The following is an 11,311-nucleotide window of genomic DNA, read 5'->3' on the forward strand; positions in this document are numbered from 1 at the left end:
TTGAAAGGTGTCGGGGGACAGGCTCAGATCAATGCGCACACAGATGAGGAATTCTTTGTACCAGGGACATTCTCAACAGTGTAGGCAAAGAAGTCCTAATCAAGCCCCCAACCTAGAATATCAATCAAAGGAGGAACAATGAACAGAAATTACAGCAGAGAAGATAAAAGTCCAGGGTCTCTCCAGAAAGAAAACACAGGTACTGAAGCTAATCCATCAGCTTGCATCTGCACCTGGGCCCATTTCTGGCAATAGAACTACCGTTTCAAAAACATATTTGTATTTAGCTATCTATCACAAACACGTTTCTATCCCTGCATAAACAGAGCTCAGGTTCAGATTCCTATGCAATTTCCTTTCCTCTCTTTAAAAAAAATATTCTAGACTCGAACATTCGATACTTGCAGCCGCCACTGAAGTATTCACGGCAAAGATAAAAACAACTTGCAAATGGGAGATGCACATAGTCAGCTTTTCTTTTTCTTGATTTCTTGTTAATATTTTATAATGAATTAGAGGTCAGTCAAAAGTCCCTTTCTATAATAAATCTTAAAGTAGACAAGTAGAATGCAAATGATTTACACTTTCAATGATCAATCATTTCAAGAATCTCTCTATGAACTCAGTAAACCATCTGTGACTCAGGCCTCCCTATCATGTTTTTTAAGCTGACCCACTTCTCCGTCACTCACCATGGTTCGAAAAATCTCACTTCTAAGGGTGTAGCAAGAACCGCTCTGTGCCAGCGCATAGTTTGAATCCAATAGGGTAAAAGGGTAATGTAAACAGCACTTTAAAAGGACACCAGTTTTTATTTAAAATGACCCACTGCCTCTAAAAAGAGAGCATCAACACCGGCCTTCACCTGAAGCAATCCTTTTCTCCAACAGAAGAGCAAATCAAGTCTGCAGGGTTCGGGGGCAAAGGGAAAGGATTAAGAAACCCGATCAAGTGTGAAAATGCGTGGTGCATCGAGTTTTGGAGATCAAATACCAGCTTTGCAAACAGGATACGGCCAGGTCAGCGGGAGCCCGGTTCAGGGGATCGGCCCTGCTCTGAAGAGCTCTAGGGACAGGCGAGGCGGTGCAAAGCCCAGTATCCCCAGCAGGGGCCGGGCCCGGGACCCCCTCGGCGCCAGAACTTTGCGCAGTTGGCCGCCTGCGGCCCCGACACCATCAGGGGCACCTCCACGCCGCTCCACCCACGTCTTTGCCCATTCTTTTCGGGTGGCGGCTGCGGAGAGGGAGTCTGAAGGGACTTAACAAGGATGGCAGGGGGCAGGGGAGGGCGACCTCCTACCCCAGGCTGCGGCCGCCACAAAGGGAAGGGCGTAGCGCCTCTCCTCGGCGCCCACCGGAGCCACCCGCGGGCGAGAGCAACATGCGCCTCCTGGGCCAGGCCGCCGGCGGGGATGGGCGAGGCTGGCCGGGGGCGCGCGGCAAGTGACAGTAGCGTCTCCCCGCCCGGGCCCCAGCCTCCCCGCCCACCCCGGGCCTCGCCTCCCCGCGTACTGCACTCTCCCGCGAGCCGCGCGCCCCGGACCTCACCATGGGCTCCGCGCCACGGAGAAGCCATCGCGGGGCGGAGCGGCCGAAGAACCCCCAGTCCTGGGAGCCACCCCCGAGCGGGAGACCCTGGCGCGCGCGGTCCCCGCCCTGTCGCGCCCGGTGCGCCAGCGCGCCGCCCCTACCCTTTGGCGTGCTCCGTCTCCTCCTCATTGTCCCCGTCTATCCCGCACGTGTCCTGGTCGTCCAGTTCCAGGCTCTGCTGGCTGGCCGCAGACTCGCTGTCCTCCGCCATCGCGGCGGCGCTGGCTGGGGAGGCGGTGCTCGGGGCCGGGCCGGGGCGGCCGCAGCTCCCTCTAGTGCCTCCCGCCGTACTGCTTGGAGTCGGAGCCCGGGCGCTACGCCCCGCCCCGCCCGCGCCCCGCCCCCTCCCCGCCCTCCGTCCCGCCCCCGCCCCGCCCTCCATCCCCGCCCCTCACCGTCCGCGCCCTGCCCGCCGGCCCCGCCCTGCCCCACGGGCTTGAACCCCGCCCACCTCTTCGTCCCTCCCCACCAAGCCCCGCCTCTCCCTGTCCCGCCGGCTTCAATCCAGCTCTCTAACCCCGCCCGCCTCTGAGACCCCTCCCCTCCAGCCCCGCCTTTCCCCACCCTGCCGGCTTCAAACCCGCCCTCTAACCCCGCCCACCGCTGCAGCCCCCCCCTCCCCCGGATGGCCCCGCCCCTCCCCGCCCCGCCAGCTCCAACCCTGCTCACCCTGGCCAGCCCTGCACAGGGCCGAGTCCTGTACATCCAGGCCTGCGCGGTGCCTCTGCCTGGGGCTCGGCTCTCAAAGCTGCAAACGTGCAGACTTGACATCCTGAGTGGCGGCATTTTTGGAACACAGGCCATGCGATTTTACTTCTGGACGAATTAGGGAGCGCTCCCAGCCCGTGCAGGGGTTTTTCCCACTCAGGAGTAGGCACTCAGGGATGGGGCTTTCCAGAAACTCTTCCCGCCCCTCCACATACATGTTAACAATTCCATTTCGCATCTATCTATCCATCTAATACATTATAAAATCAAATTCAAAGTCAAAACAGTATTTCCAGCCCACCACCGCCCTGTCCCAACCAGGCTTGCAGCACTAAAACTCTTGACAGAAATTTTTGAGCTACCCCTGCTTTCCCTGGACACTACTACGGACGGCTCAGACCAGAACAGACATCTTGAGGGACATGGGGACGTGTCCACGATGCTGGGGGATTGGACAGTTTCAGGTAGGCCACCCTGGCTTTCCCAAAGTCAAGGTCATGACCTAGATTTCCAAGCAAACGTGCACGGCCTTCTGTGCTGAAATTGTCCGCTGTCTCTCTCAGAAGAGGGAAGGGAGGCACTCTGTAGTATTGCCAAATAGAAGACCAGTGAAGTTCAGCCTCTCTTATTTGCTACTGCATTCTGTACAGAGCTGTCCTGTCCTTTGCTTTGCTGAGATGATCTTGTTCAAATGTGCTGCTAGGCCACCGGAAGTCTCCGCAGTGGTTTTGCAAAGATAATCATCAGAACCCATTCAGTGAGGAAAATGAGACTTTAAAGAGCCACCTGAATTTTTTGGTGTGGGTCCTTTTTTTGCAGAAGATACTAGGAGCATTTTATGGCTTTTTTCCCCAAGGGAGACTATGTTTTTAAAACGCAATGAGCTAGAAGTATCAAAAGATGAAAACTGCAGAGCGATTTCAAAGCCCGTCAGCTGTTTGGCATTGAGACAACTAAAATTCTGTAAGAAGGGCAAATGGGGTCAAAACACAAAAGGAAATACAATATTGCCTTTAACAACGGCAACTATTTCTGAGGCAAAATGTCACATGTCACCTCTGTGAAACTTTAGGATAAAAGCAAATACAGATGAGTGAGGTTCCTGCAGCTCATCTCTGTGAACATGGATTGTTGGAGAACCCGCAGCCCGCTCGGGTAACCAACAGGAAACTGGCCAGGAGCAAGCCTATCAATCAAATCATCCACTCTAACCTGCCAGAAGGGTTCTCTAAAAGAGTTTTTAAAACTTAAGGCAAAGGAAACTCAGCAGTCATATATTTATCTGAATTTTCAAGAAGTTTTGACTAAGAACTGCTCTAAAAAAGAAAAAGAAAACAAATAATCCTGGAAAAATAAAATGAGGGCATCAAAAACCAGTGAAACACTAGAAAACAATGACAAACAGGGAACATCTGTTCCCCAGAATGGAAACAAGTTGGTACAGTACTGGATTGAAGTACATCGGTACAGTACTTGATTGAAGTATTATATAATACAAATGTTTTACAGCATTAATCTTTGGAAGGAAGGAAAAGTTTACAGATGACCCTGGGGCTTCCTAAATCCTACTGTCCTGTATAGAAACACTATGTTTCTAAACATTTTTACTTATTTCCCTGGCTTAATTTCAGAATTTGGAGAATTGGAACCAAGTGGCAACTTCCAGCATCTTAGATCTAAAGTTTATTTGGTGGATGGGAGCACTGTGAAATGGCTGCCAGTGTATTATTTTTTCAAGTTTCAGTTATTTATTAATCCGTGTAATCTCCAATAGATTACATCAACATGATTTCATTCATTTAGAGGAGAACTATTTCCTGGTGAAGTGGAAAATTGTGCGGACGGATTCTGGAAGACCTTCAGTCTAAAGCAGCTTTATAGTGAAACATTTCATTTAGAAATCTGGACCTTCTTTCTTCAGTTTGCCGTGATCCACATTAATTGAGTAGAACTTGAATTGATCATCGGGACCCAGTTTGTTCCAGGGATCTAGGTGATTCTTTCAGTCCCAACTAACATCTGGATTGAAAAATGCCAGACGCAAGAGATACAGTCCTGCTCCAGTACCTCTAGCTCCAATAAATACTAAGAGGGAGATCAAGTTTGGATGCTTCTTGGCCTGACCGATGATCTGGTGGAGCGTGTTTGCAAGCAGAGGCCTCCAATTGGAAAGCAGAGAACCAGCCTAGCCACCAGGCCCTGGGCTAAGTAGTATCTTGCCAGTGTATTTTAAAAGGCCTTTGGGAATTTTCTATTCTGCCTGGCCCACTCCTACTACAGATGTAAGATTATAGTTGTACAATTGGTCTTCTTTCATTTAAATTGTTTTAACTTCTTTTTTAATTTTGGAAAAATACATACAACATAAAACGTACTATCCTAACCATTTTTTTTTTTGAGACGGAGCTTCACTCTTGTTGCCCAGGCTAGAGTGCAATGGCACAATCTCAGCTCACTGCAACCTCCACCTCCTGGGTTCAAGCGATTCTCCTGTCTCAGCTCTGCAAGTAGCTGGGATTACAGGCGCCTGCCACCATGCTGGGCTAATTTTTGTATTTTTAGTAGAGACGGGGTTTTGCCATATTGGCCAGGCTGGTCTTAAACTCCTGACCTCAAGTGATTCGCCCGCCTCAGCCTCCCAAAGTGCTGGGATTACAGGCGTGAGCCACTGCGCCCGGCCTGGAGTGTTTTATTAAGCAGTAATAACTAACCAACTTACAGAAAAACAAAGACCAAAAGAAATCCTTAGGCCGGGGCGCGGTGGCTCACGCCTGTAATCCCAGCACTTTGGGAGGCCGAGGCGGGCGCATCAGGAGGTCAGGAGATTGAGACCATCCTGGCTAACACGGTAAAACCCTGTCTCTACTAAAAACACAAAAAATTAGCCGGGTGTGGTGGCGGGTGCCTGTAGTCCCAGCTACTCAGGAGGCTGAGGCAGAATGGTGTGAACTCAGGAGGTGGAGCTTGCAGTGAGCCGAGATGGCGCCACTGCACCCCAGCCTGGGTGACAGAGCAAGACTCTGTCTCAAAAAAAAAAAAAAAAGAAAAAAAGAAAAAAAAATCTTCAAGACACTCCTTTTTTTACTATCACGATCACTATCTGTATATCTGGGTATGTCTGAAAAAGACTTATGCCAAACCATTAGTTTGCACTTTCCATTCTGGGTTCACAAAAGCAAAGCCCATTACTTTTGCAGTACACTAGCTATTCTTGCTAGCTGGTTTGCTTTAGAGTCTGGCTGGATTTTATTTTATTTTTTAAGTGACTCCGTTTCTTTTTAATTTTTGAGGAACCCGGTAACTACCCTGCACCATTTGCAACTGTGCGTTGGAGAAGCTTTTCTCGTGGTCACTGTGAGGGTAATTTGCACCTCCTATTGCTTGGTATTCTGCTAAAAGGTTTTCATACTTGTTCAAACCAGCAGGTTGGTGCCACAGTGAGTATTGCAGATCAGCTGCATTTCAGAACTTCACAGTTGGTGAGTCTGTGTCTTGTCCCTGTAGGACAAGTTGGGGCTTGCGGGTGATGCCAAGGAAAATTCTAGAGGAAGCCGAACAATGCCACAGCAGATGGAAGTATGTGTTCATTTAGGAGGTGGAAGGTGCCTCCATTCTATAAATAGGGTCACCTTGAAACTGCACTGCTCGCCAAACTCCTTAAATGTGTTCAGGTTTTCCCCACGAGTATATCACTGGATAGTTTATTGCCAAACTTCGTTAGTTATTTTATTGATAAGGATGATATATTACAGAAGTACACTGTTTCATCAGACATTTTTACTCGAAGTAGAAATACTAAAGGAGGCAAAAGGATCTGTTCTAGCCTGTCCACAATTAGAGCTTCTGGCCCTTTCAGGAAGAAAGGATGGAGGAGAAAGTAACTGATGAAGAAAGTGAGGGCAGTAGGTAAAGAAGAGGAAAGAGATAGAGGAAAATCAGGAAAGGGAGGAGGAAACAAAGAAGGGGAAGAGGTGAGCGCCAACTGTATACACGCCAAGGGCTGCAGCAGCCTCCAGATGCCATGTCTCCCTGCATCTAGGCTCCATCACTCTTTTCAATAGCGCTGCTTGGAAAATTCTTCCATGGCAATCGGAGCATGTTCATCCCCTGACTTAGAAACAATGTGGCTCCCAGTTGCCTTCTGCATCAAGTCAAATCCCCCTAGGTTGGTGTTCAAGTCCCTTCCACACCATAGCCTCACTGTACCTCTGGTCTTAGCTCTGACCTGAGCCTCTCCAGGCCCTCCATATGCCCCGGGCTCCCTTCCTCGTCTCTGGAGGCACCAGGCCCTTGAATGCCCTTTCCTTACTACCTGCCATCACCAAGGACACAGCTCCCATGTTGCCTCCCCTGCCGAGGGTTTATATGTTTGCCATCATCCCAGCACTAGCCCAGCAGCTCCTGAAGAATCATATGTCATGTGCTTCTCTCTGTATCTCCATCACCCAAACAGTGCCTGTAACAAAGAGGACACTTCATAAGAGCTATAGAACGAATGAATGAATCTATGACACCCCTTTTTTCCCTGTTTGCCAGCCCAATATCTTTCTAAAGCTATTTTTAAATTTAATTTTATTTTTATTATTTGAGATGGGGTCTCACTCTGTTACCCAGGCTGGAGTGCAGTGGCGCGATCTCAGCTCACTGCAATCTCTGGTCCCAGGTTCAAGCAGTTCTCCCACCTTACCCTCCTGAGTATGTGGGACTATAGGCATGTGCCACCACACCTGGCTAATTTTTGTATTTTTTGGTAGAGACAGGGTTTTACCATGTTGACCAGGCTGGTCTCAAACTCCTGACCTCAAGTGATCTGCCTGCCTCGGCCTCCCAAAGTGCTGGGATTACAGGCATGAGCCATGGAGCCCAGCCTTAGCTGTTTTTGTTTTTTTTTTTAATTAAAATTATATCTCTTTTGAGACAGGGTCTTGCTCTGTTGCCCAGGCTAGAGTTTAGTGGCAGAATCACAGCTTACTGCAGCCTCGAACTCCTGGGCCCAAGAAATCTTTCCGCCTCAACCTAAAGTTGCTTTTAGTGGGCACCTAATAATATAGCCCATGGAATTTATGGGCTGTGGTGTGATATTTCCATATATACATACAATGTATAATGATCAAATCAGAGTAATTAGCCAAAAAAATCACCGCAAACATTTGTCCTTTCTTTGCATTGGAAACATTCAAAACCTTCTCTTCTAGCTATTTGAAAATATACAATAAATTGTTAACTATTATATGCCTATAGTGCTATAGAACACCAGAATTTATTCCCCCTATCCAACTACAATTGCGTATTCATTAACCAACCTCTCTAGTCCCCCTCCCCACTTCCCTTCCTAGCTCTAGTAACCACTGCTCTACTCTTGACCTTTATGAGATCAAGTTTTTTAGCTTCCACATGAGTAAGAACATGAAGAATTTCTCCTCCTGTGCCTGCTTTATTTCACTTAACATGATATCCTCCAGGACATTTTTTTTTTTTTTTTTGAGACAGGGTCTCACTCTGTCACCCAGGCTGGCATGCAGTGGCGTGATCATGGCTCACTGCAGTCTCTACGTCCTGTGCTCGAGCGATCCTTCTGCCTCAGCCTCCGGAGCAGCTGAAACTACAGGCATGCACCACCACATCCAGCTAATTTTAAAAATTATTAATACTTTATAGAGACAGGGTCTATGTTGCTCAGGCTGGTCTGAAACTCCTGGGTTCAAGCAATCCTCCCACCTTGGCTCCCAAAGTGCTAGAATTATAGGTGTGAGGCACTGCACCTGGCTCAGGACCTTTTAATAGTCTAGTTGCAGAAGTATTCAGACGCAATTTCTCCTTACCATAGATTTTCATAAAAACTCAAAGTAAAGCCATAGGAAGGAGAGATAGTTTTACTTGTTTCTTCTGAAAACAGAGATTTCTTCCAGGAATTATATGTGAGCACACAGTTGTTCACACTCCTTCAACAACAAAATATGTGGCAGTTAAAGAGAGAAGCAAACCTGACTAAAAAGCAAAAAAAAGCCAGGTGCAGTGGCTCACGCCTATCATCCCAGCACACTGGGAGGCTAAGGCAGGAGGATTGCTTGAACCCAGGTGTTTGAGACCAGCTTGGGCAATGTGGTGAGACCTCACCTCTACAAAAAATAAAAATAAAAAATTTGCTGGGTGTGGTGGTGCATGCCTGTAGTCCCAGCTACTAGGGAGGATGAGGACAGGAGAATCACTTGAACCCGGGAGGCGCAGGTTACAGTGAGCCGATATCGCGCCACTGCACTGCAGCCTGGGCGACAGAGTGAGACTCCGTCTCCAAAAAAAAAAAAAGGCTTTTATCCAAAAGTCAGGCAATAAGAAATGCTGGTGAGGATGTGGAGAAAAGGGAACACTTGTACACTGTTGGTGGAAATGTAAATTAGTATAGCCACTATGGAGAACAGTTTGGAAGTTCCTCAAAAAACTAAAAATAGACCCACTATGCGATCCAGCAATTCCACTGCTGAGTATATACCCCAAAGAAAGGAAATCAGTATATCAAAGAGATAGCGGCACTCCCATGTTTATTGCAACACAATAGCCAAGATTTCGAAGTAAACTAAGTGCCCATCAACCGATGAATGGATAAAGAAAATGTGGTGTATATACATGATGGAGTACTATTCAGCCAGAAAAAAGAATGAGATCCAGTCATTTGCAATAACGTGGATGGAACTAGAGGTCATTATGTTAAGTGAAATATGCCAGGCACAGAAAGACAAACTTCGCATGTTCTCATCTATTTGTGGGATCTAAAAATTAAAACAATTGGACTCATGGAGACAGAGAGTAGAAGGATGGTTACCAGAGACTGGGAAGGGTGGGAGGAGTGGGGGGAAAGAGGGGATGGTTAATGGATACAAAATATAGTCAGAAGGAATAAGACTAGTATTTACTAGCACAACAGGTGACTACAGTCAATAATTTAATTGTACATTTAAAAATACCTAAAAGAGTATAATTTGATTGTAACCTAAAGGATAAATGCTTGAGGAGATGGGTACCCCTTTTAGGCTGATGTGATTATTACACGTTGTATGTCTGTATCAAAATATCTCATGTAACCCATAAATATATGTACCTACTATGTGCCCACAGAAATTAAAAATTAAAGGAAATAAAGAAAATTTTCCTCATAAAATATTAAGGGAAAAATCCAAAAAATGTAAAAAAATCAACCACGCAAACCCTAAACTCATTAATGAAAAAATAAACTACTACTTTGCCTGAACTTGATCAATTCAGGTTAACAAATGTTCAGGAGTGCTGAGCTGCAAATCCACACTTCACTAGGTTCAGCTTCCTAAAGGTCAAAGTTCCAGCAGGAAGCTCTCCCTAGAAACCAAGCTTCAGGAATAAAAAGCCAGAAGAAGGGAAACTGTAATTTGGGAAGGGTAGTTCCATCTGATCTACAGCCAAACCAGCCACTTGCAAAATCTAGAACAAGCGGCAGTTCTCTGGTCTCAGGTCACAGCAAAAAATCCTTGCAAAACTGGAACTATTTGCTAAACTTGGCATTGCTCTCACTGAAAGATAAGTGAAACAAACAAAAAAAGGTGATTTTTATATCTAGTTCTTCCATTTTTAACAATAATAACTACTGTTTAATAAAGTCCCCTGGTATATTAGACATCTGTTTTACACATATTATTTTAAAAATTCTCCCTCTTAATATATATTATTTAATTATTATTATTATTATTTTTGAGACAGAGTCTCACTCTGTAGCTCAGGCTGGAGTGCAGTGGCAGGATTTCGACTCACTGCAACCTCTCCCTCCCAGCTTCAAGCGATTCTCCTGCCTCAGCCTCCCAAGCAGCTGAATCACAGGCGCATACCACTACGCCCAGCTAATTTTTGTATTTTTAGTGGAGACAGGGTTTCCCCATGTTGGCCAGGTTGGTCTCGAATTCCTAACCTCAAATGATCTGCCCGCCTCAGCTTCCCAAAATATTGGGATTACAGGTGTGGGCCACCGTGCCTGGCCTTATTTATTATTTTAATTAATTTTTTTTTTAAGACAGCGTGTCACTTGCTGCACAGTCTAGAACATAGTGGCATGATTACGGCCCACTGCAGCCTTGACCTCCCAGGCTCAAGTGATCCTCCCACCTCAACTCCCCAGTAGCTGGGACTACAGGCACGCACCACCATGCCTGGCTAATTTTTTTATTTTTAATTTTTTGTAAATGGGGGTCTTACTACGTTGCCCAGGCTGGTCTCAAACTCCTGGGCTCAAGCAATCCTCCCATCTTGGTGTCCCAAAGTGTTGGGATTACAGGCATGAGCCACCACACCTGGCATCTTAATAGATTTTAAAGTGCATACACATTACAGTGTTATTAACTATAAGCACAGTCTTGTACAGCAGGTCTTTAGCACTTACTCATCTTGCATAATAGAAACCTTAAACCTTGATTTTTCATCCCTAAGTGGTCTGAAAAGTTTACTCTTCTCATTTTTCAAGGCGAAAACAGCACGAGAGAGGTTAAATAATTTATCCAAACTTACTAAACAAATGCCTTAAACAAAATAGAAACCCAGGTCTGTGTATCCCTAAAGCCTACAGGCTTCTCTTATTTTGCTCAGTACTTTTTTTTTTTTTTTTTTTTTGAGATAGGTTCTTGCTCTGTTGCCCAGGCTGGAGTGCAGTGGTGTAATAATAGCTCACTGTAACCTTGAACTCCTGGGCTTAAGCCATCCTCCCACCTTAGCCTTCCCAGTAGCTAGGACTACAGGTAAGCAGCTAATTAAACAAAAAATTTTTTTTGTAGGCATGGAGTCTCGCTATGTTGTCCAGGCTGGTCACAGACTCCTGGCCTCAAGCAATCCTCCAGCCTTGGCCTCCCAAAGTGCTGGGGTTATAGGCATGAGCCACTGCATTCGGCCTTGCTCATTACTGTCTAAAATGTCCTAAGAAAATGTTCTTTTTGAGGCCAGGTGCGGTGGCTCACACCTGTAATCCCAGCACTTTGGGAGGCTGAGGCAGGTGGATCACG

General features: G+C 46.5%; 1 protein-coding gene and 1 pseudogene across 7 annotated transcripts in view; both read right to left on the reverse strand.

The window, feature by feature from the left end:
* The window catches only part of NMT2 (N-myristoyltransferase 2), a 66,695-nt gene extending 64,783 nt beyond the window's left edge, over positions 1–1,912 (reverse strand). For 2 of the 7 annotated variants that reach the window (XM_016962704.4, XM_016962703.4), the window contains exon 1: positions 1,691–1,912. In XM_016962704.4, the coding sequence (XP_016818193.1) occupies positions 1,691–1,800 (110 nt within the window). In that variant the 5' untranslated portion in view covers positions 1,801–1,912. The remainder of the gene's footprint in view (positions 1–1,690) is intronic. The other 5 variants (XM_054660783.2, XM_016962706.4, XM_063780491.1 and 2 more) reach the window with 4 other exon arrangements.
* Positions 1,913–2,269: 357 nt separating this feature from the next.
* Positions 2,270–6,637, reverse strand: LOC107966716 (cytochrome c oxidase subunit NDUFA4-like; annotated as a pseudogene).
* Between the last annotated feature and the right edge of the window lie 4,674 nt (positions 6,638–11,311).

Source organism: Pan troglodytes, chromosome 8, assembly GCF_028858775.2.
Source record: "Pan troglodytes isolate AG18354 chromosome 8, NHGRI_mPanTro3-v2.0_pri, whole genome shotgun sequence".
Taxonomy (NCBI): Eukaryota; Metazoa; Chordata; class Mammalia; order Primates; family Hominidae; genus Pan; species Pan troglodytes.